General features: G+C 61.8%; 2 protein-coding genes across 2 annotated transcripts in view; one reads left to right on the top strand and one right to left on the bottom strand.

The window, feature by feature from the left end:
- TPRG1L (tumor protein p63 regulated 1 like) overlaps positions 1-23,846 on the bottom strand; it is a 47,514-nt gene extending 23,668 nt beyond the window's left edge. The window contains exon 1 of the mRNA XM_050804264.1: positions 23,843-23,846. The gene's annotated coding sequence lies outside the window, so the exon portion shown is untranslated. The remainder of the gene's footprint in view (positions 1-23,842) is intronic.
- MEGF6 (multiple EGF like domains 6) overlaps positions 1-24,220 on the top strand; it is a 123,186-nt gene that overhangs the window by 6,157 nt on the left and 92,809 nt on the right. Inside the window, exons 2-3 of the mRNA XM_050803857.1 lie at positions 2,853-2,987; positions 10,948-11,057. Of these exons, the coding sequence (XP_050659814.1) occupies positions 2,853-2,987; positions 10,948-11,057 (245 nt within the window). The remainder of the gene's footprint in view (positions 1-2,852; positions 2,988-10,947; positions 11,058-24,220) is intronic.

Here is a 24,220-nt window from a genome sequence, read left to right as displayed (position 1 = left end):
GAGGGTGTGTGATTTTGAGTGTGAATGTGTGATTGTGAGTTTGTGTGTACGTGATTGTATGTGGGTATGATAGTGTGATTGAGTGTGTGTGAACATGTATGAGTGTATGAGCATGTTGAGTGTGAATGTGTGTGATTGAGTGTGCTTGTGAATGTGTGTGACTGTGTATGATTGTGTGTGTGAGTGTGTGAGAGTATGTGTGAGTGCATTGTGTGTTAGCGTGATTGTGTTCGAGTCCGTGTAAAGTATGTGTGACTGTGTGTGGGTGTGTGAGATTGAGTATGAGTAAGGGTGTATGTGATTGTGAGTGTGTGATTCTGTGGGTATGAGTGGTTGTGAATGTGTGTGAGTGTGAGTTTGTGTGTGATTGAGAGTGAGTGTGAGAGAGAGAGTGTGTGTATGTGCAGGTGCTGGGAGGATGTGATCCACAGAGGTCAGCCTTGGGTCACAGCAGGATGGGGTGGGGCAGTGGCCCTGGGGGCTGTGAGACCATCCCCCATGGGTGCTGTAGTCTGGGGGTCAGGAATGAGGTCAGGACCCAGCTCCAGGGAGGCTGAGGAGGGACCTCCCTGGAGACTTGACCCTCTGTCCCTGATCCAACCTCTGGCCCTGCCACCTCGCCTATTTTCACGCTGGGATCCGTGGCTCTTGGGACACAGAGGCCAAACAGTGCTGGTGGAAGGTGGGAGAGGCCTGGCCCTTAGTCCTGTCTGTACCTCTCATTAGCTGGTGACCTTGAGCAGATCAGGGGGTCACTGTCACCTCCTCCCTGGGAGGGGAGAGATTCAATGATGTAACATCGGGAAAGGACCTGGTGCTGGGCACGGAGGAGGCCCTCCTGAGCGAGTCACCTCTTCTCCGGCTCGCGGGTAGAAATAGGGTTTTGGGAAGTCTCGCTCCCTGCCCAGGAGGGAGTTGTCTTCCTGGTGCAGGAAGAGGCAATGGCAGAGCCTCTCCACCTGCCCTGAGTTCCTGCAGCTGATTCCACCTGGCTGGAGGGTCCCCATGGCTGTGGAGGCTTCTTGGCTGCAGCTGCAGGTCTGTCTGGGAATTGGTGGGGAGCCTGGACTCTGCTCATGGCCAGGAGGAGCTCTGCCCTGCCTCTCACCCTGCCTTGTGCCCCTGCCCTGCAGTCACCTGAGCTTGGACTCCAGGGATCAACGCTGCCTTGGGTGGGCAAGCCTCAGCCCTGGGATGGGCAGTTTGGGAAACTGCGGGAGAGTGTGGGCAAAACCTCTCAGTAGGAGGTCACAGCAGGACGTGTCCAGCAGCAGCCCCAGCCCCTCTCGGACTGGACTGGAGATCTGGAGCTGGACTCTGGTCCCAGCCTTCGTCTGTCCCTTCGTGGGTGGGCAGCTGGAGGCCAGGGTCCCTCCTCTGTGCCACAGCTGCCTGGTGGAGCCCCTGCTGTCCCAGCTGGTGAGGCCCTGCCATTTGCTGCTCTCAGCTTGGCGCCGCTGTGCTGGGTCTGTGCTTTCTGGATTTGTTCAGCACAAGGGGGTGGGCTGAAGTCAGAGGGGACACAGGGCTTCCCACACAGCACGAGCCCCAGGAAAGAGGAAAAATATAGTCCTTCATCGCGAGAGCCTCCATCTGGGGGTGGCTGGCCTGGGGCCAGGGTGGCTGGACGGGGCGGGCAGTCTCTGAGTGCTGAGCCAGGGTCCGGCCCACCAGGCGGCGGCGGGTTAGGGGCTCCTGGCAAGGCCTGGGCAGAGGGCGGTACCGAGCCTGGACAATATTCCTGGTGGAGTGGGGACCTCTGATGAGGGGCTGGGGAACCCCTGCCACCTGCTTGCCCCCAGGAGGTGGGAGGGGTTCTGGCGGGATCTGCCAGGCTTGCTGCACCTGAGGCTGGAGGGGAGACACCGGCCCACACCAGGTGTGCCTGGCCCTGGTTCTAGGTAGCAAGCCCAGAGCTGGGAGAGCAGGACAAACCTCTTCTTTCCACTGAGGCCCCCCAGACATAACCTGACTCAGTGGGACACGAGCGTTGGAGCCTTGTCCTCTCCCCTCAAATTTGCTTCTGTAGAGGGAGCCCGCCTCACCCCTCGGTCAGGGTAGGCCAGGGGTGAACCCCTGCTCGGGGGGTGCTGGCCCGTGTGGCCGTCTTTGGAGGGTCCCTCCCTCTGACCCTTCCCCCTGAAGGGTCTGAGTCCTTTCTCCACCTGCTCCGAGCCCGGTGGGGTCTGGATGGCTGGCTTAGGGCACCTGTCCCTGGCGTGTTCCCCTCCCCTGGTTTATGCAGGCTCTGGGCTGGAGAGGCCTTGGAGGGGACCTGAAGGAGCTTGGCAGGGATGGGCCTGGGGTTTTCACCTCCTCCTCTGAGAGCGAACACTCACCAGTGTGAGTAATATGATGCCGGGGAGCCACTGACTTCACAGCGAATGGGCCCGTGTTCACCTCACCTTGCCGTGGGCGAATTCCTGCTCAGCCGTGTGCCCCAGCAGCATCAGGGCTTGGGACATCTCTGAAGCAAGGCGGGGAGGGCTGGGGTGGAGAGGACAGATGGGTCTGGGCTTGGTCCTGAATTCTGGACCAGGCGTGACTGTGCCTCGAGGCTACGGTTCCTGTCTGTCGAGGCAGCGTCATTGGTGGTTGTGTCCTGAGGTCTTGGAGGACCAGGAGCCACGCTGTAGCCCATGCATAGGGATGTGTCGGTCATCTTGCCTTTTCCCCTGAGCTCCTGTGCCCTCAAGCCTGGGAGAGTGGCACGGGCACTGTGCTGTGGAGGCCTGGCCATGGGTCTGGACCTCACTCCAGATGGGCTGGCACCCAAAGCTGGGGGCGCAGGAGGGGTGGGTGCTGCCGGCTAGGGGTGGCCGAGGCACTGACTCTCTGTGTCTCTGTTCCAGGCCCCACGTGTGTGCTGAGCAGGAGCTGACCCTGGTGGGCCGCCGCCAGCCGTGTGTGCAGGCCTTCAGCCACACGGTGCCGGTGTGGAAGGCTGGCTGTGGGTGGCAGGCGTGGTGCGTGGGCCATGAGCGGAGGTAGGTGCAGGGGCCCCAGGGGCCATGTTGGGGGAGGGGCTCTGTTCACACAGAGGGCAGCACTGACCACCTGGGAGCTGGGCAGCTGAGGCTGGGACTCCGTCCTGGTCCCGGGGCCACGCGGACCCCTGCCTGAAGCCCTCATCTGAACCTGAGGCCTCTCCCACCCTCCGGGTGAGGCTGCCATGGGGCTACTCAGATGCTGTAGCCCTCACCTGTTTAGCCAAGCACCTGGCCCAGGAGGATGCTGGCCACGCAGGAGGGGGAGAGTGGTCTCAGCCTGCCAGGGGCCCGGCGGGAGACGGCTGCTGCTTGGCCCTAGGGTCTTGTTCCCAAACACACGTGAAACTTTTTATTGCTCAAGATTTTATTTCAACACCGAACTTGAGTGCCTGTGCACACCTCTCCCCTTTTATAGCCTCAGGCTCTGCAGAGCCAGCCCCACTGCAGAGTGGGTTGTGTGGGGAACTGGCAGCCACCCCATGTCAGGTGGAGGGTTTCCGTGTGTCTGGGGGAGGGAAGGCAGGAACGCGTTCTCAGATAAGAGTGTGGCTTGGCTTCTCAGCCTGGGACCTGTGGAGGAGCTGAGGCCCTGCTCTGTGCTGCTCTCGTGGGCGTGAGGTCCACGCGGGACACCTGCATCTGCTGTGCCCACTCGAGGGGCCCCAGCAGCTTTCCAGTCAATGTGTGTTTGCTGTGCAATTCAGGTGTGTTCAGAGTAGAGGAGAAAAGAACCGTTAAGCAATAATGGCGGTTTTCACTCAGGGACGGTTCTGTCTTGCTACCCCGGGACAGTGGAGATGGGGAGTCAGGTTTGGTGACAGGTGAGCTGGGCAGGTTGAGGGGCCAGGGATGCTGCTCAGCATCTGCAACATGCAGGACAAGCCCCCAGACAGATGACCCAGCCCAGTGCAGCAGGGCTGAGGCTTAGGGACCCTGAGCCCCCAAACAAGAGATCTCAGGAGGGCTGAGGTTCATTGGCCCTGAGCAAAAAGAAGAAGAAAGCTCCTCTCATTGTTTTCCCCAAAATAGCAGCTTTCAGTCTATCCTGACTGTCATCCGTGTGTGGACGCGGGCCCGTCCCGTGGGTGTAACGCACGCGTGGACGCGGGCCCGTCCCGTGGGTGTAACGCGCGCGTGGACGCGGGCCCGTCCCGTGGGTGTAACGCGCGCGTGGACGCGGGCCCGTCCCGTGGGTGTAACGCGCGCGTGGACGCGGGCCCGTCCCGTGGGTGTAACGCGTGCGTGGACGCGGGCCCGTCCCGTGGGTGTAACGCGTGCGTGGACGCGGGCCCGTCCCGTGGGTGTAACGCGTGCGTGGACGCGGGCCCGTCCCGTGGGTGTAACGCGTGCGTGGACGTGGGCCCGTCCCGTGGGTGTAATGCCTGTCCTGTGGACGCGGGCCTGTCCCGTGGATGTAATGTGTGCGTGGACGTGGGCCCGTCCCGTGGATGTAATGTGTGTGCGGACGCGGGCCCGTCCCATGGATGTAATGTGTGTGCGGACGTGGGCCCATCCCATGGATGTAATGTGTGTGTGGACGCGGGCCCGTCCCGTGGATGTAATGCCTGTCCTGTGGACGCGGGCCTGTCCCGTGGATGTAATGTGTGCGTGGACGCGGGCCCGTCCCATGGATGTAATGTGTGCGTGGACATGGGCCCGTCCCGTGGATGTAATGTGTGTGCGGACGTGGGCCCGTCCCGTGGATGTAATGTGTGTGTGGACGCGGGCCCGTCCCGTGGATGTAATGTGTGCGTGGACGCGGGCCCGTCCCGTGGATGTAATGCCTGTCCTGTGGACGTGGGCCTGTCCCGTGGATGTAATGTGTGCGTGGACGCGGGCCCGTCCCGTGGATGTAATGTGTGCGTGGACGCGGGCCCGTCCCGTGGATGTAATGTGTGCATGGACGCGGGCCCGTCCCGTGGATGTAATGCCTGTCCTGTGGACGCGGGCCCGTCCCGTGGGTGTAGCGCACGCGCGCGCGGACGCGGGCCCGTCCCGTGGGTGTAGCGCGCGCGCGGACGCGGGCCCGTCCCGTGGGTGTAATGCCTGTCCTGTGGACGCGGGCCCGTCCCGTGGGTGTAATGCCTGTCCTGTGGACGCGGGCCCGTCCCGTGGGTGTAATGCCTGTCCTGTGGACGCGGGCCCGTCCCGTGGGTGTAATGCCTGTCCTGTGGACGCGGGCCCGTCCCGTGGGTGTAATGCCTGTCCTGTGGACGCGGGCCCGTCCCGTGGGTGTAATGCCTGTCCTGTGGACGCGGGCCCGTCCCGTGGATGTAATGCGTGCGCGGACGCGGGCCCGTCCCGTGGATGTAATGCGTGCGCGGACGCGGGCCCGTCCCGTGGATGTAATGCGTGCGCGGACGCGGGCCCGTCCCGTGGGTGTAATGCGTGCGCGGACGCGGGCCCGTCCCGTGGGTGTAATGCGTGCGTGGACGCGGGCCCGTCCCGTGGGTGTAATGTGTGCGTGGATACCGGTGGATTTACTTGTGGGAATTTGGTCTCCTCAGCCAGGTCTCCCGTCAACAGCTCGTGGTGGAAGAGCTCCGTTTCTGGAAGCAGCCAGAAGCCACCTGAGCGCAGGGCTGGAGAGTCCTGGTGGCCCGGCTGAGGAAGTCCCCCTGCCGTGGGGGTGAGATGTCTCCGTCGCGGTCTCCAGCTGGCCTCAAGGCAGGGTGGGAGCAGTGTTGCTGATGTACCAAGTTCCTCAGCCTCCTGGCAGGGCACTGGGGGCAGCCGTGGACAAAGTCCCCCTGCCTGGAGGCCTCCGGCAGGGGATCCCCTCCTGGCATCACCCAATGCAGGGTGTCCGGGCCTCTTTGCCAACGCTCCCTCCCGAAAGGTGGCCGTTCTGCCCCAAGGTCCCAGGCTTGTCACTGGGGAGGGGCTGACGTCCACCTCCGAGGACTCTGGGCTGTTCTCACCTGGCCCCCACTCCTGGGGGAACCAGAGGCCTCTTCCCACCCTGGTGCTGGGGGATGGGCGTCTCGTGTGCTTTACTGGAACCAGCCCCAAGTGAAGTGGTGACACACGGCCCGGGCCCCTGTCCCTTTGGGATGCTCCTGGGGCTGTTCATGTGCACAGGGTGCTCCCAAATCCCACGTTTCCTCTTTGTGTCCCCTCCCAAGCCTCTGGGGGCTGAATCCAGCTGTGCAACCTTGGGGGAGTCTCCTCAGATGCCCGGTCCAGACGTCACTCCACACGGCGAGACTTTGGGTCGAGACTGGCCTGGGGCCTGCTCCCTTCATCCCTCCCAAGAGCCAGCCCTGTCTCCCGACCTCTGGCTCCCCCCTGTCCTCTTTCAGAGCGTTGCTTCTCCTCCTCTGGCATCAGGAGTCCCTGTCCCTAACCCTGACCCCTTGCCCGTTTGCCCTCGAGCCCCCAGTGCTTACGACCAGAGTCCCAACTCGCTGTGGAACTGGTGGGGACCCCAGCATCCCAGCTGGGCTCTGGGTGGCATCATGGAGGTGGGCACAGGCCAGTCTTCCTGCGCCCACGGGGACAGCTCTGCCACGCAGCGGACGCCTGGGTATGTGTGACTGGGCTCAGCAAGGGCAGGGCTGCTCGTTGGCTTGGCCACCATTCAGCCGGGGCACTGAGCAGTCGAGGCCCCTGGATTCTGGGGAGATGCAGGGAAGGAGGCCCGGGCTGCCCTTAGGAGGACGCAGAGGGGCGAGGGCTGGGCAGGCCTCTGGCATTGCAGCCCAGGCCGGGGCAGCTGAGGCAGGACCCCAGAGCACCGTGGCACTGAGGGGTGACTCAGGGGTTAGCTGGTGTCGTGGGAGGCTCGTGGTTTCATCACTGGCTCCACCCCTACCAGCGTGGCGACCTCAGCCTCCTTTTTCTCACCCATGAACTGAGCTGACAGTGTCTCCTGTACCTGGGGTCGTGCCTGTCACAGCCTCACCCTTTCTGGGCTGCCTGGCACAGACTGGGGCTCAGAAATAGGGTGCGCATGTGCAGAACAGCCCCAGCAGGGCAGGGGTCAGGGGCTGGCCTGGACTTCCGCAGGCCCTGGAGTGAGGAGCAAGCATGAGTGCTGGCAGGCAGGGCACCATGCTCGCCCCTCAGCCTCTACACACCTCCATCTGCCTCCTCGCCAGCTGGCCGAGACTGCCACCAAGTCCTCCACCATCACGTGGCTGGGTGGCTGGTGACTCGGGCTGTGAGGCCACAGCTGGGCTTGGCGGCGGGCACCCTGCCCAGGCCTGAAGGGCACCACATGTGGCTCTGGATGTCCAGCTTTGCCTGCGGCGTGCCCGTGCCAGGTTGTTGGGGCCTCGTTGTCAGGGCCGTGTCCCCGAGGGCTTGGCTTCTGGCCTTCTCTTTCTGTGGCGATTCTTCTCCACTGGTAATTCCCAGGTGGTTGGAGCAGGGTGCAGGGTGGCTGAGAGCCGAGGGCGAGAGGCAGCAACTGCGCACCCCACAGCCTGAGGGCACCCTGGCTTGCCTGGTGCAGGGTCACCGTCCTGCCCTGGACAGACAAGGAGACGCCTCCTCTCCTGAGTTCTGGGGGGAGAGGCCAGCAGGCTGGATGAGCCCCAGTAGGGTGGGAACCTGCTGTAGCCTCAGTTTCCCCACCTGGCTCACAGCAGCGGTGAGGATCAGATGAGCCCCCTCCCCGGGCTGGCCCCGAAGTGGCTGTGTTGTGGTAGCTGCGGTCAGAAGGGCAGCGGGCATCAGCCCCTCGTCTGCCTTGTGGGCTGTGGAGCCTGCTGCCAGCCTCAGGCAGGGCCGCAGGGTGATGGGTGCTCCAGCTCGGCCCAGAGTAGGTGAGGCTGTGAGTATAGCTGAGAGAGCGCCTGGGTGTTCAGGGGTCTTGCTCTCAGCCCCCTCAGTGGGTACTTCCCCGATAAACCCAGCCGGGGAGCCCTGTGAATAAAGGGGCTTCCGCCCTCTGAGGAGCAAGGTCCCTGAGAAGGAAGGGGTGGGGGAGGGGCTCTGAGGGTGGAGCTGCCGCTCAGGTCCCTCCGGCCAGGCCCACACTCCCTGAGCGGTGGCCTCCACTGTGAGCTGGTAGCGCCAGAAGGCAGAGAAGTGGGCACCTGGGGGCGGCCTCATTACCACGACGACCCCTGCCCTGCGGGCACCAGCTCCCCAGCGTTGGAGTCCATGTGAGCTGGTGCTGGCTGCAGGGGAATGAAGGGCTGGTCTTCACGGGGGCTGTAAGGGCAGCAAGGGTCATTCCCTTTCGGGGGGATGGAGGGGGTGGTCAGTGGCCCGGGGAAGCAGCACGTAGCCCGGCACCATTGCAGCCCGGGAGAGGGAATAAATATTTACCATGCACAGGCCCAAACACTCTCAGCTCTGCCAAATATTGTTCACTGCGGTGGTCGGTTTCTGTCCGGGCAAGTGGTTTCATGTCCTGCCAAGACGGGGTTTGCGAGGCGCTCCCAGAGCGTCTCTGCAGTGCGCGTGCATGAGCCCACGCTTCCGGGAAGCGGCCGCCCGCCGGCCCCTGGCCCCGCTTGTTTGTTGGGTCAGGGTTCCCAGGGCCCACCTCCGGCCTCCCATGCAGCAGCCCCGGCAAGCTGCGGGTGTTTTGTTACCCAGAGATGGCAGCCTGGCTGCCCCGGCCGCTCCCAGAGGCTCAAGGGCCCTTGATCCCAGGCTGTTGGCTGGGCCCCTGGTCACCGCCCCTGCAGACAGCGGCAGAGATGGGGGAGGGTGGCTGGCTGTGGGGTCTGCAGGCTGCGGGGCAGGCCCGGGGCGGCTGCATCTTCTACTCCTTCGTTTTCTCTTCCTGTGTGTGTCTGTCTCGCCTCTGTCCCTCTCTGCCTTTCTCTCCGTCCTCCCGCTGCGCACATCCACGTGAGCTGTTGTCCTTGCAAACACAAAGGCCTCAGAGCCCTGGGACCCGTGGGCCTGTGCCACGCAGAGAGCTGTGCGAGAGTCTCCTGCCACTGCTGCAGTGAGCCCTGGAACCAGGTGGCTTCAAAGCAGCAGGGCTTTGTTCTCTCCCAGCTCCAGAGGCCGGAAGTCTGAGATCAAGGTGCGGGCAGGCTGGACCCCTGCAGGGGCTCTGAGGGGGCGTCTGTTGCAGCCCCCAGCTTCTGCTGCCGGCGTCTGGGAGTGCCTTGGCTTGTGGCCGCCACTTCTGTCTCTGCCTTCCTCTTCACACAGCCATCCCCTGTGCCCGCGTCCAAATTTCCCTCTTCTTATAAGGACGCCAGTCACTGGATTAGGGCCTCCCATCCCCTGTGAATGACCTCATCTTAACTTGATTGCAGGTGAAGCAAAGACCTTATTTCCAAGAAGTAAGGTCACATCTGGGTGGGCCTGAATTTGTGTGGACATTAGTCACTGCAGAACAAGCAGCGGGAGACAGGGCGTCCGGGTGGGCAGGTGGCACAGGTGGCCGTCTGTCTTGCTGGTCCTTGCTAGAGTGAGGGTGGAGGCTGCTTGGGCAGCGGAGGGGTGAGGACCCAGGCGTCAGGGTGGCTCCCCGGGGAAGGACGGCAGGGTTGGTGGGCAGGTCCTGGGGTTGATGTGGCCCATGCTCTGAGGAAGCAGGAAAGAAGCTTCCTCGAGAGGCAGCGAACCTTCCAGAAGGCAGAGGAGTAGGCATCCGTGTGGCAGAGGCCTTGTTCCCCTGATGACCCCAGCCCTGCATGAATGAGCTCTCTGGTGGCAGTGGAGCCTGTGTGAGCTGGTGGTGGCTGCAGGGCAATGAGGGGTCGGTCCTCACAGGGGCTGCGGGGTCTGCAGGCGCACCAGTCCTCTCCAAGGGTCGTTCACTTTAGGGGCCATGGAGCGGGTGGTTGGCGACCTGTGGGGGCAGCTTGAGTTGGAAGAGTCCCAGGCAAGGAGGAATTGAGACTTAGGAGCCCCGGGCCGGGGGTGTGATGGTGGGAGGCTTGCTGGGGCTGCGTGGGCTGGGGTGCCCCCACCTCCCACCCTCCCTCTGCTCAGGGCGAGTCCCAGAGTGGCAGAGGCAGGCCCCTTGCCAAATGCTCTGCCAAGACTTTCCATGCAGGGGGCTGGTGATGCCCGCAGGAGCAGGGTGGAGACAGGGGCTGGGCAGGGGATGGCGCAGGGTGTCCTGAGGTGACCGGGCTTTGTGGGCTGCACGGTGTTGGTGGCCTGGGGCAGCCTCTGGACTTGGGGAGGGGGATGGCGTGTTCTCTGGGTAGCTGGGGTCTCTCTGGCTGTGGGCACCTTCTCCCGCTGGCTGGGTTGGGCTGCCCATTCCCTACCATTTTCTGCTCAGCCTTAGTGACAGCCCCAGCCCGTCCCGTCCGAGCAGGAGCCAGCCTGTGGACCAAGGCTGCCCTGGCCACACTGCCCCCGGGAAGCCCTCCCTGCCTGCCCGCTATGGCATCTCCTCTCTGACCTGGGCCCACACAAGTCTTCCTGCTGCTCCCCATAACCACTTCTTCCAGGGCCCCTCTGTCTCCCCAGCTCAGCTTTGTCCTCCTAGGTGTAGGGGTCGGTGGCCATGGCACCTGTGTGTGGGGCTCCTACTGGGGCCATCTGCTTCACTGGTGGACTGAGAGTATGGAGTCTGAACTGGCACCTCCCGTGTCTGGCACAGCCCACCCAGCCCCGGGCACCACGGGCCCACTTGGCTCCATCCCAGAAGCCATTCTGGCTCCAGGGCTAGGCACTCTCTAGGCACTGAGAGCCAGGTGAGCGGTGAGATGCGCATCCCAATGCCAGCCTGGAGCCAGGACCACCGTGGGGAGGGAAGAGGCAGTGGGGTAGTGTGTTCCCGGGTTGCATGCAGCACAAGGCCACTGTCACTGGCTCCAGCACGGCCCCTGCTGCCTCCATGCTGCCCCCTCATTCAGAGGAACCTGGCTGGGCATTAGCATCAGCCACCCCACTTGAGAACCGTGATTCCACAGCCTGTGCAGCTGGGAACCCGGCTGACGCAGAGTCAGTCTCCCCAGGGGTGAGTGAGAGCCAAGTACAGCCGGTCCTGCGATGGTAAGCACTTCCCTTCTCTCTTTCTTTCTAGAACTGTCTACTACATGGGCTACAGGCAGGTGTATACCACGGAGACCCGGACCGTGCTCAGGTGCTGCCGAGGGTGGACGCAGCAGCCCGGCGAGCAGGGCTGCCTCTCGGGTGAGTGCCGCCTGCGCCTCCCTGCCCTCCCCTCCACCTCCACCGCAGATGACTCAGAGTCATGAATCTGCGCCCGGCCTGGTGGGGATCGCCCTTCCACGGAAACACGAGCGACGCAGGGGCCACTCGCTCAGCAACGCCGCTTGCCAAAGGCTGCAAAAGCAACCTCAGCCGAGGCTGGCAGAGCTGTGGAAAGAGAGCTGGGGCCGGGTGGGGTCAGTCCACTTTGCTGGCTCTTCCAGAGGACGGGAGCCTGCCATTGGTAGGGTGTCTGAGGGTATCCTGGGGGCACGCATTGGTGTCTGTGGGTTCATGTACCCCTGAGCCTAGTTCGGGGTTCACCTGCCACACCACGCTCACCCCCGGCTCCCTGAGTCCCTCTCCCTGCCCCATTTCCCTATACCATGTTCTCCCAAGGCCAATCTGGGCCGGGTGGCAGGCCTCAGCCTCCATGGGTGCGAGGGAGCCGCTCCTTCCTCTCTCTGTATGTAACCAGCACAATTCGAGAGGCCCATGCTGCATACAACCTGACCCGGGCAGGTGCTGGGGTGCTGGGTCTCGGAGGTGCGGGCCCAGGACTGGAATTGGGTGGTCTGAGCTGAGTGGGCGGCTCTCAAGCCTCTGGTTTGTGAAAGGACTGGCGTTCACAGCTACAGAGGTGTTTGGGAAGAGTTTCAGGCATGGGGACAGGAGTCCCGCAGGTGCAGCTGCCTGGGCAAAGGGGTCAGTGTCCCCCGCTGGGAGGGGTCGGCACAGAGGTCGTGGGACCCTGTCCCATAAAGCTGGCCTCCACTAAAACATTGAGGTGGCATCCTGCCAGTGAGGGGCACCATTGAGGTGGCATCCTGCCAGTGAGGGACAGGCTATGCCATGGAGTGTGGCAGAGAGTCACGCACTCCCCACATTTTTATTTTTATTTTTTACTTTTTATGTTTATTTATTTTATTTTATTTTTTTGAGAAGGAGTCTCGCTCTGTCGCCCAGGCTGGAGTGCTGTGGCCAGATCTCAGCTCACTGCAAGCTCCGCCTCCCGGGTTCCCGCCATTATCCTGCCTCAGCCTCCCGAGTAGCTGGGACTACAGGCGCCCGCCACCTCGCCCGGCTAGTTTTTTTATTTTTTTAGTAGAGACGGGGTTTCACCGTGTTAGCCAGGATGGTCTCGATCTCCTGACCTCGTGATCTGCCCGTCTCGGCCTCCCAAAGTGCTGGGATTACAGGCTTGAGCCCCCGCGCCCGGCCTTATGTTTATTTTTTAGAGGCAGCGTCTCACTCTGTCAACCAGGCTGGAGTGCAGTGGCACCATCACAGCTCACTGTAGCCTCAAAATCCTGAGATCAAGCGATCCTCCCAGCTTAGCCTCCCAAGTAGCTGAGACTGCAGGTGTGCACCACCACGCTGAATAGTTATTGTATTTTTTGTGGAGACAGGGTCTCACCATGTCGCCCAGGCTGGTCTTGAGCTCCTATGCTCAAGCAATCTTTCCACCTCGGCCTTCCAAAGTGCTGGGATTACAGGTGTGAGCCGCCATGTCCGGCCAACACTCCCCACATCGAGGGTTAACGGGCAGCGGGCTCCCCCGGACTCCGGTGACAGGAACAGAACCCAGCTGTAGGGGTCTTTATGGCAGGTAGTTGCCTGGAGCCGCAGGGGCTCTTCTCACACAGGAAGCGTGCAGACTGCAAACCAGGGCTGAAGTTGCCCGTTCTGGCTTGAGCTCCGGCAGGAAAAGGGGAAGAGAAGGGATGATGGCCGTGTTTTTCCATTAGAGGAAGTGGATAATTCTCTCCAGGAAGGGAGGAGAGTAACAAGGAAGAAGGAGGCGACGGGGCCTCTGCTGGCAGCAGGGAGGGGGTTGCTGGCCAGGCGCCCCTCGGAGGGGGTCCCAGCCTCCACCGTCACTGATGGCGCCTGAGCTGTGCCCTGTTTCTCTGCTCCTGTCGTCTGGGAGGAACAAAGGGGTCTTTTTAGTGGGGAGGGGGCAGACATCAAAGCCAAGGTTCCCCTGAGTTTCCACTCTGAGGCAGGGATTCTGGGGCCTGCCCAAGGGGATTCTAATAATGGGGCGAAACAACAGGCAGCTTGGAGCAGGGTGGGGGCGGGGAGGGGAAATGGGGCTGCCAGTCCGAGTCCCCAGGTTTACGGGGGGAGAGCGGGCTTTTTGCTCCCAGGGGGGACTTGAAGGCCCAGCTGCCTGGATGGCTGGGGCGGGGCTAGGGGTGTCCCTGGGCCTGGGGTCCTAGGTGGGGCAGGGGCGGAGAGCCTGGGCAGGGAAGGCAACTGCAGGTAGACGTGTGCGCGGCCGTGTTCCCCCAAAGCCGTCCCCTCTGAGCCCCGAGCTGGGCTCTGGCTATCCTCGTGTACACCTTGTATTCACCTCCATCAGCAGTGATCATCTCAGAGTCAGGCTCGAGGGCAGGGGCCGGGCCAGTCCCCTGAGGCTGCTTCAGCCTCTACCTGCTGTGGGGACATCAGGGTCTCGATGGTCCCAGCAGGGCCTAGTGAGTGTGGCCATCTCCATCACCAGCCTGGCCCAAGGTGAGCTTTGGGCCTGTCCTGCCAGCTCCGTCTGCCTGTGCCATGGCCAGGCCCTAGGCCGCCATCCGAATATGGGACCCAGGGGCCTTAGGAGAACATGGTGGCTCTGCCCTGGCCGGGCTCTGCTGGCTGGAGTGGGGTGGAGGGCGTCTTGGCTGAGACCCTCACCAGGGCAGCCCGGGCTGGGCTGGGTGGAGGAGCTGGGCTGAGGCCGGGGGCGGGGGGCAGGGGAGGGTGGGGGTCCTGGTTGTCACGTCGGTGGGGTCCCCACACGGATCCTGGACTTGAGCTTTTCTTATTGTTTTTAAAAATTCGTTTTTAGCGCAGGATTTGCTTGTTTGTGTGTTTTGCTTTTATTTGCTTGTTTTCATGGCCCCGGGAAGCCCTGTGATCTCCTTCTCCGGCCGCTCTGTTCACCCCCACGGCTGGGTCCCAGCAAGTGAGGGAGGCGGTGGGTGGGTGGGAGTCAGTGTTCACAGGGGCTATGCCTGAGCCCCAAGGGTTGGAGGGGTGTTGCCTGGCGTGTCCCGTGCTAGCCACAGAGTCATTTGTTTATTTGGTCACTCAATTGTTTGCTGGGTTTTGGCTCAGCTGCTGCCGAGTACTGGGGGTTCGAGGACCCTGGCAGCGGGTGCTCACCCATGTGGAGCCCATGGCTGGGAGGCTGACCGTGAGCAGATGCTTCTCATGTGGCCAGGGTGTGACGAGGCCTGCAGAAGTGAGGATGGGCAAATGAAGGCCAGCGGGGGTCTAGCGGGTGGTGCTGGGGACAGCAGGAGTGTCTGGGGGGCAGCCTGGGAGCCTGGAACGTCAGAGAGGGCGCAGTGAGTCAGGGTCAGTGGGCGGCCTGGCCAAGGCTTTTTGGACCTCCCCCACCACGAGGCCTCCAGTCCAGGCAGGGAAGCCTGTAGGCCCTTCCTCAAGCTGCCCCTCTCAGGGGAGTGGGCTGCACGCTGGGACCCGCAGGCCTAGGGGCACCGTGCCAGCCTCTCTCTGGACCGGCTGCTCTCCCAGGGCCACTGTGTGAGGTGGTTGGGCCGGCTGGGGCTGGGGGCTTCTCTGCATCCCACAGGAGCGCCCTGGCAGGGCAGAATGGGTGGCCTCGGGGAGCCTGGCCTGGCCTGAGCCAGCACGTGGAGCAAGTGTTTGTTGATGGGCTGGATGCCGATGCCCGTCTAGGCAGCCAAGAGTGGAAAACATGGCTCAGTCCTGGGCTCAGTTCCCCCAGGTACCTGGTGAGCTCTGAGACCTGGTAGCAGCTCCCACCAGCCCCCTCGCTGGAGGCCCCATCAGGCCTCGAGCTCCAGGATGTGGGTGTGACAACGTCCACCTGAAAACCTGGGATTAAATGAGTCACTTCATGTGGAGCCTTTGTTTGGTGCCTGTATACAGTAAGCGCTCAAGCAATGCCAGCTCTTGTTCTTAGAGGAGGAGGCCTGGGTGAAGCCTGCTTGGCCTATGGTGACTCCTGTTAGCAGCAGTGACCGTGGCAGTGGCACACACGGTGATCGGGCACCTCGGTCACGGCATCACTTGGCCAAGGGCTTGGGTGCAGGGGCTTGTGGGCAGGCCTCTCTGGTGACGGAGCCCAGGGCCTTACCCGCTGCTCGGTGGTTCTGGGACGTCTCTTCCCGCCTCCGCATGCTCAGCTGAGGCTCTGCCTTCCTGCCCCGGGTGAGCCGAGCGTTTCCGACACCACGTTCCAGCTCTGTTGTGCGCTTCCCATCTCTGCCGGCTCATGCAAGGAGGGCAGGGCGCAGCTGCTAGCGGGGTCAGGGGCTTGTGTTGGGTGGGAGTCTCAGGGTCCCTGCAGGTGCCAAAGCCCCTCAGCCCCTGGGAGGCTCTCCCTCTGTGGGGTCAGCTGAGATCACACGTGGCTGCTCACGGTCTCCCCAGTCAGTGTGCCTGTGGGCATTGGGGCCACACCCAACCAGGGTCCTCCCTGCTCCCCAGCCCAGGGCACCGCTGTCCTTGAGAGCCGGAGGATGGCAGTGGGGTGCACGCCCCCGTGCAGGACAGATGCTCACTCTTTAGAGGGCCCTGTGGGTCAGGGCTTGGCTCTGCCTTTGCCTTCCCTTTTCTCACCCTTTGCCCCTTCCTCGTTTCTTTGTCCCCCTCCAGCCCCTGCTGGCAGGGGAAGGACAGGGGAGGCCCCTGAGCCGATGTTTCCCCACCCCCAGTCATTGTGAGATTTCCTTGCTTCCATGTGACCTGGACACCCGGCCATGGAGGACAATGTCAGGACCTGGCAGCCCTGCCGTGTTTGTGTAGGAGCGAGGAGTAGGCTAACGCCCGTGAGAGACTGGCCGGAAGCTGCTAATCGTGTTATGATTTCCCTGAGAGCCACTTACTTAGTGCCAGGTGGGGCGGCTGGGCCTCATGACCGGGGCTTCCCAAGCCCATGAGGCCCTGCAGAGCCTGTGGCCTGGGTGCAGTGGGGTTCGGAACTACTTCTCTTGCTGGGGGGTGTCCTTCCTGCTCAGGGATTCTCTGAATTCCGCTTTTATCGTGGTCCAGTGCCAGATTTTTCCCAGACCCTGACAATGTTTCAGCCGGAGTCCCCCTGGTCCTGGCAGCACCAGTTACCTTGGGCACCCCTCCTCCAAGCCGGGCTCCCAGGTGGGCAGAGTGGCAGATGAGTGCCAGCCTGGAGCAGCTGACTCGCCGGTCCTTCCACGTGTGCACCCTGAGATGGAACTGTGGAGGAATGGGGCCCAGGAAGACCCTGCTGCAGCCCCCCCATCCCCCGCAACTCTTCATATGGGTTGTGCTGGCCTGGCCTGGGGGAAGGGGAGGCCACTGGATGGAGAGGCAGGGCCTCGGCATGGAGCTAGGAGCTGCACCAGCTCCGTGCGCTGTGACGGGCACTGGGAAGGGATTCTGTGTTCCAGTAAGCGCTTCCTAAACCAGAGTTCAGCAGACTTCTTTTTTTGCAGGAATTCTCAGAGCCTTTAATATGTGAATGTGCTCTGTGGATTCCTGAGACAGACTATACAGGCTTTTCCAAACTAATTGCACCTTGAATCTAGAGGCTGTCTGAGAAAGGAAAAATAAAAAAGCCACAAAGTCACAGAGATAAAACAGTACCCTAAAGTCTGTGTTGAACAGGGCTGATGCAGGCGTTCTGCTTGACACACGGTCATGGAGGCCTGGCAGCGGCTGGCACGGTGCTCAGGACCCAGAGGGTAGCAGTGAGCAGAATCCTGCACCTGCCCTGACCTCCTGGGGCTCCTGTCCTTGCAGGGGACACGCAGGAAAGGATGAAGCTGCCATGAGAAATGCTATGGAGAAAAGCGAGGCAGGAGGAAGGGGCAGAGGGTAGGGTGAACTACGGTTCACTCCATAGTCAGAGCCGAGTGGTGCTGGCTTGGATAGGGGTCCAGGAAGGCTCCTCTGTCCAGGTGGTGGTGGTCTGCTGATGTGAGGGGTGGGCCTTGCACATGCCTGGGAAGAGATCCCAGAATAGGGAATAGAAGGTGCGGGGTCCTGAGGCAGGATCTTGTGTCTGGAGCAAATGGGACGGGCGTGAGGTGGGGGTGGGGGGGGGGCAGATATGAGCTCCTGGGGCTGCCGCAGCAAGGGACCACAAGCCAAGTGCTGAAACAACGTGAATGTCCTCTTTCTCAGTTCCGGAGGAGAGAAGCCTCAGATCAAGGTGTCAGCAAGGCTGTGCCCACTCCTGAGGCTCTGGGGGAGGGTCCTTCCTATCTCTTCCAGCCGCCGTGGTGTTCCGTGGTTGTAGACGCCTCATTCCCCGCTCTGCCTCCGTCTCTACGTGGTCGTCTCCCCTCTGTGTGTCTCTGGGGCCTTTTCTGTAGGCCCTGGGGCCCACCCTAACCCAGCAGGGCCTCACCTCAGTCGTGGTGTTCTTCACATCTGCAAAGATCCCATTTCCAAGCAGGGTCACATTTGGAGGTCACAGGAGGGCAGGAATATTTGGGGGACAGGATTCCCCCCACCACAGGGGCGTAGGCCTGGGGCCCTCATGAGGGCAGGGCAAGGTCTGGTCAAAGGAGAGGCTGGGCGGGGGCAGAGGTGGCAGTGAGGGCTGCTTCACGGTGGCCCTAGTGAGAGGTGACAGGGCTGAGTTCGGGGGGTCAGGAGGGCAGAGAGAAGGGGTGGGATTCTGGATTTGCAGAGGGAGCGAGAACTGAGTCTAGAGAGCTCGGACCTGGCTCTGCCTCTTCGAAGGCTGGGGCTGCAGGACCTTGGAGCCCCTCTCTGTGCCCAGCCTGCCTGGCCCTCGACCCTGGGGCAGACCCTCAGGCACCCACGGCCCAGGGAGGATGCCTTAGTGCGACTACCCAGAGCTTCTCTCCAGGCTGTCCCACGCCCTCCTGGCCACTCCTGTCCCCTCCTGTCTCCTCCTGTCCCCTCTTGGCCCCTCCTGTCCCCTCCTGTCTTCTGGCCACTCCTGTCCCCTCCTGTCCCCTCCTGTCCCCTCCTGTCCCCTCCTGTCCCCTCCTGGCCCCTCCTGTCTCCTCCTGGCCCCTCCTGTCCCCTCCTGTCCCCTCTTGGCCCCTCCTGTCTCCTCCTGGCCCCTCCTGTCTCCTCCTGTCCACTCCTGTCCCCTCCTGTCCCCTCCTGTCCCCTCCTGTCCACTCCTGTCCCCTCTTGGCCCCTCCTGTCTCCTCCTGGCCCCTCCTGTCCCCTCCTGTCCCCTCCTGTCCCCTCCTGTCTCCTCCTGTCTCCTCCTGGCCCCTCCTGTCCCCTCCTGGCCACTTCTGTCCCCTCCTGGCCCCTCCTGTCTCCTCCTGGCCCCTCCTGGCCCCTCCTGTCCCCTCCTGGCCCCTTGCTACCTGGGGGATGCTGGGCTGTCCAGGGAGGACAAACATATTCTCAGGAAATCCACGGCCTGTGCAGGCTTTGACTCTGTAGGGAGGTGTTGTGATGGTTTTTGTCTCACGAGCAGTGCAGGCTCAGAGAGAACCAGGTCCACGCACGATCGTGTCTTCCGCAATGTCAGACTTTATTGATGCTGTTTCTATCACAGAGGCCGTGAGCTCCATGGAGTTCCCGAGGAGGCGATTCTCCTTCGTGCTTCCGGTTTACCCTGTAGTCAGAGCCACAGGCACACAGGCTCCCGCCACTCCACACGCCTGTCAACATTGCAAACTATATATCGTAGTGTACTTAATATATAAATGCTATAGATTAAACATTTCACAACAAACAAAGTCACATTGAACACTGGGAGAAAAAGAGATAGGAGAAAGGGTTAACGGGAGAAAAGACAAAAAAAGACAGAACAAAGACAAAAAGCATCTCCTGGTCTGGCCCTGGTGGCCTCCGTGGGCCTTGCAAGGGACCCTGATATGGCAGAGACTTCGGGGCGGATGCTGACTTCTTTCCACGAGGACAGCCCTTTTCAGCAGCTGAAGGCCTGCTCGTGTTATGACCACGGAGTCCTCAGTGAGGCCTGAGAGTGGAGCGTGCTTGTTTGTGTTACATGCAGTCTTTATTTTTAAAATTTGTTTATTAAGCAAAAGGCATCTTGTTCTTGTTGGCAAAGTGCCCTGTGAAATGTGAAATAGAGTCTGACTCTTAAGATGGAGTTATTTATGTCAAGGGTGCTATATACAGCTTGTGTTGTTGCAGAAACCTGGGACAGGGTTGGTGCCCTTCCCCCTTGTACACAGGTGGAGTTGGCAGAATTGATGGGGGTCCAGGCCACTGGATACTGCCCTGGATCTGGGCTCTGGTGCACCTGCGACCTTGGCACCTACAGTCGGGGGTGCCCAGGGTGAGGCCTGGGCTTGGGGCCCCGTGTCCAGCTGTTGGACCATCAGGCCGGCGGGCCCTGCAGTCTATCTCCCCTCCTTGCCTGTCCGGGCCCCACGGCCACTGCCCACCCGGTTGGCTGGGCCTGCTGGGAAGGGGCTGCAGGGCCCTCTGTGGACCCCATGCATCACTCACACCTACAGACAGGTCACACACACACAGAACGTGTCACACCCACACACAGGACATGTGTCCTTACTCACACTCATATACAGGACATATGTCACAGCCACACACAGGACATGTGTCCTCCCTCACACCCACACACAGGACATGTGTCCTCCCTCACACCCACACACTGGACATGTGTCACTCACACCCACACACAGGACATGTGTCCTCCCTCACACCCACACACAGGACATGTGTCCTCCCTCACACCCACACACAGGACATGTGTCACTCACACCCACACACAGGACACATGTCATTCACACCCACACACAGGACATGTGTCCTCCCTCACACCCACACACAGGACATGTGTCCTCCCTCACACCCACACACTGGACATGTGTCACTCACACCCACACACAGGACATGTGTCACTCACACCCACACACAGGACACATGTCATTCACACCCACACACAGGACATGTGTCACACCCACACAGAGGATGTGTGTCACTCACACCTACACATGCTCCCATTCATGGCTGCAGCTCCATCCTCACACATAGCCCAGAACTTCCTTCTCTTTCCCTCTTCAGCATAAGAGCTGCCCTGTAGGGTGGTGGGTGGGGAGCCTCGTGACGCCTTAGAGTCCCCAGGCATCTCCGGGCTGGGAGCCCCATCCAGGGGGTGTGCAGGTGCTGAGAGCAGCGGCCTTACCGCCCGCCCATGCCTCCCCGGTGCTCAGGGGCAGAGACCTACCCTGGATTCTGTGGTTACCGTCTCAGATGCAGGCCTGGGGACTGCTCGGTGTTCTCAACAGAAGGGGCAGGAGTCCCTGATCCTCGGCTTCATCCCCATTCCCTGGAGGGCTCTGCTGGTGCGTGGTGAGGGGACGTGGGCCTGCCCTTTGGTGCAGGGGGAGCACAGGCCATGAGGCACAGAGGTGGTGCCAGTCACCAGTGTCCGGAGTGACCCTTAGTGGCAGCCAGAGATCCTCCTTCTGGAAGGTTCTGGGTGCACTGCCCCTACTCCAGCGATCATCTTTGGAGAGCTGGGCTGGTGGGCGAGGAAGGATAGGACGGCTTGATCCGCCTGGTGGTCACCCCAACTTCCCATAAGATGGCTGGGTTGTTCAAGGGACAGGAAGAAAAGTTGCCAAGGGCTCTGGCCAAGCGGCAGCTCCAGAGAAGTAGCTCAAGGTCTTCACCTGCAGGAACTGAGCCCCTGGAGGGGAATCCAGTCCCCTTTCCACAGTTAACCCGATTCCAGAAATGAGCTCCAGCCACTGCAAGAGGTGTTTGCTTGTGGTTCAGTTCAATGTGAGAAAGTAGGGGTTGTTAAAGAGGCTACAGACATGGACATGCTGCCATGCACTCCCCAAATCTGCCATCCTGTGCCAGTGGCACCCCGGATGCCTCTAAGGGCCCTCCCAACCTTTGGTCTAGGAATTTGAGGTAGACCTGCCCAATTTCACCCCAAAGCAGACGCCTGGGAAGCTGGGCAGCCGGCAAATGGCCATGGTCCTCACTGCCAGTTCCAATTCTTTGAATGAGGGAGAGGTGTGGCCCTTGATGGCTTTGGAGGCCGGGCTGCTGCATTGTCAGGTGGCTGTGCATCGTCAGGTGGCTGTGCATTGTCAGGTGGCTGTGCATCGTCAGGTGGCTGTGCATCGTCAGCACATGCTGCAGTGGGGAGGGGATGTGGACGGCTTGGGGATGTCTACCAGGAGCACCTGCTCTCCGTTTGGAGCACTGCTTTGTGCATCTTTGTTTTAGGGCCTCCTGGTGTTTTTCCACCCCTTGGGAGGGAGCAATGCCTTGTTCAGCCCTCCTCCTCCATCCCCTTGTGCCCTCCCTTTCCCCAAGGAGCATCCATAGGTGCCTCTCACACCCGGCTGGCCTGGCCATGCGGTGGTTTGTTAATTCATTCACTCCTTCGTCAACAAGCTTGCCGGCACACCTGCGTGTCGGAGCTGGGTGGGTGACGGTGATCAAGATGGAGTTCAGGGCTGCTCTCAGGGAGCCCGGGGCCTGGCATGGGAAGTGAGTTGTCACCCCAACTGAATGCCTAATCATGGTTGAGGGGCACTAAAGGGGGCAAGAGCGGGGCTCTGTGGGCCCTGATTTGGAGACGGGGCTTAGGGAGCCTCCCTGTGGAAGTGACATTTGGGGAAGAGAAGAGTTGTGCATGCAGAGAGCAGCTTGTTCATGGGAGAACCCCAAGCAGGGAGAGCTGAGTCTAGGGGGAGGCCAGGAGTTGGACGGGGGTCGGATAGGGAGGATCTGGGGACCGCGGGTTTTGTGCCGAGTCAATGGAAAGCAAATGAAGGGTTTTGTAACCGGGGAACCAAGATCTGAGTTGTCTTCTAAAAAGTCACTACGGCAGTGGGGTAGAGAATGGAAACTGAGTGAGCAGGAGAAGCTGGGGCCAGCTAAGAGGCGTCTGCGGAGGGCAGGAGATGACGGTGGCCTTGGTGTCATGGTGGAGACGAGGTGGAGAGACGTGGGTGTGTTCAAGGTACCCTGAGGGTGGACCCAACTGGACTGGCTTTGAACAGGATGTGGGTGAATGATCCAGTGTGTACGGTGCTATCTCCGAGACCCCTGGTCTGAGCCGCTAGGTGAGCTGCTAGAAGGATTCGCTGTGTGCTCATCTGAGTGACTGGCCCGGGGTCCAGGGAGCATCTTGTGGCCGTGCCCTTCCAGCCTGGGACAGACGTTAATCATTGGTCTCTGTGTCCTCTTTCTAGCCCAGGATGGAGACCAGTGATTAATGTCTGCCCTGGACACTGAAGAGAGGGCAGCGGCTGCCCCGGGCCTGGTGTCCTGCTGGGTGCACATGCGGTAGGGTCCGTGTGCGCCCCTTTCCGCCGGCGAGAGTCAGCTCTGCCTGCCTGAGAGACGATGTCGTCATCCGCGGCAGCGGGCACTCTGGATCTGGCTGGGATTTTCAGAAGCACACTCCTTTCCCCCTTCGTTCCGGATTTAGGCAGATGCTTCCTGGGGGAGCAGGGAGGCAGGGAAGGGTGTGGAGTTTAGAGGAGGGACACAGGGTGGTGGGCGTGGGCTCCAGGAGAGGGGCCCTGAGAACAGCAGGGTGGGGTCCAGCCGGTGGGAAACAGAGTGGGAGGGGGGAGGCAGTGAGTGGCTGCTTTTCCCCGGGCTCAGAGATCCGGGCAGGTCCTGCCTTCCATCCTTCAGCAGAGCCCGGGGAGGGCAGCGTCCTAGGGGTAGACTCCGGGCCGGCACCTGCTCCCCACCCAAGGGTGACTGGTCTTGGCTGTTTGGGGCTGGAGGTCTTCAGGACGAGGAAAACCGGAACCTGCGTGGTGGGAGCTAAACACAGCTGGTTTGCTCTTGCAGCTGCGCGTGTCAGCAGGCTTCAAGCCTCACACCTGGGACACGGATGTTTCCTGTTGCTGGGCCCCAGGCTGGTCCCCTGTCCCTGGGGAATTTCCTGGGCTGCTTCCAGGGTCATGGCAACTTCCATCCGGCTTCCCTGCAGCCCCCCGGCCCCTACCCTGTCGAGTTCGGACACATCCTCCAGCTGCACGTGTTTGGCTGGAGGGAAGAGGCTGGTGGGGCCTGGATGTGGCCAGATGCGTGTGAGGGCCCAGGCGGGGAGGGGATGCCCCCATGCCCGGGGCAGCGGTGGTGGCCGTGATTGCAGGAGGCGTGGGAGGAAGAAGCTTTCACAGGGACCCGTGTTTCTCTGTGCCAGTCCAGACCCAGGCCCGGTCGTCCTGATCCCAAGTCCAGGTTTGGGTGCTGGCCTTGGGCACATCTGTAAATGGGACGACCACACAGGCCCTGAAGCCCGAGCCAGTCATGGCTCACTCTGTGGTCCAGGCCAGGTAATGAATTCTCTGAGCCTTGGTTTCCCCACCGGGCACAGCCCCTGGTCTGGGGCTGCTTAGATGATGAGTGGCCAACTGTCTTCCTTCCTCTCAGCTGACCTGGCCCGTGCCTGGGAATCCTGGGAGCCCTGGCGCAGCCACCACAGGGCCCACCTGGCTAGAGCTTCCCTCCCGACTCCTGGCAGGGGGGCCATGAGTGACACACAAACTCACTGAGCCCACAGGTCGCACAGGCTCTGGGTGGGGCAGGGGGTCCCAGGTCACTGCCCTGACCATGCAGTCACCCAGCGAGCACCCCTCAGGAGTAAGTGCAGCCCACGCACCTTGGCCTTGCCCTCTTGAGTAGTAACGTGCAGGGTAGGGGTTGCCCGGTAAAGGAACTTGGTACTGGAGTCCCTGGGGGGCACCTGGTCCAGCCTGGAGGGCACCTGCTGTGGAGGGGGCAGCGAGGCAGTGTGGGACTGCCAGTAATGGGGCTGCCTGCCATGCCGCACGGCACCCCCCCTCTCCAGAGCCCCCACCTGGCCTCTCAGGTCCAGCTGTGGCCTCCTCCACCCTCACACCCTGGCCTTGCTTTCCCCAGGGAGCCTCAGGGCAGCTGCTATCAACACTTGGCTCCCCACCTGCTAGGACCTTACTTCGTCCCCTCCCTGGGGTCCGAGTGGCCTGGGCCGGGGCCACCCCTCCCTGAGAATGGGGCCAACCTAGTAGGTTCTACCATCAGGGTCTTGAGGGGGGTCCTCAGCCGGCCCTTGTAGCTGTGCAGTGCTGACCACTGGGCAGCCCACCCCTCCCCACTGCACCCCCACCTTCCCTCCCCCACCCCTCCCCAGCCCCCACTCCCTGCGCACCTTCCCCAGGAAATGCCCTTGGCTC

Source organism: Macaca thibetana, chromosome 1 (assembly GCF_024542745.1).
Source record: "Macaca thibetana thibetana isolate TM-01 chromosome 1, ASM2454274v1, whole genome shotgun sequence".
Classification (NCBI taxonomy): domain Eukaryota; kingdom Metazoa; phylum Chordata; class Mammalia; order Primates; family Cercopithecidae; genus Macaca; species Macaca thibetana.
Note: the sequence above shows the minus strand (reverse complement) of the source record. Positions and strands in the feature narration are given on the sequence as shown.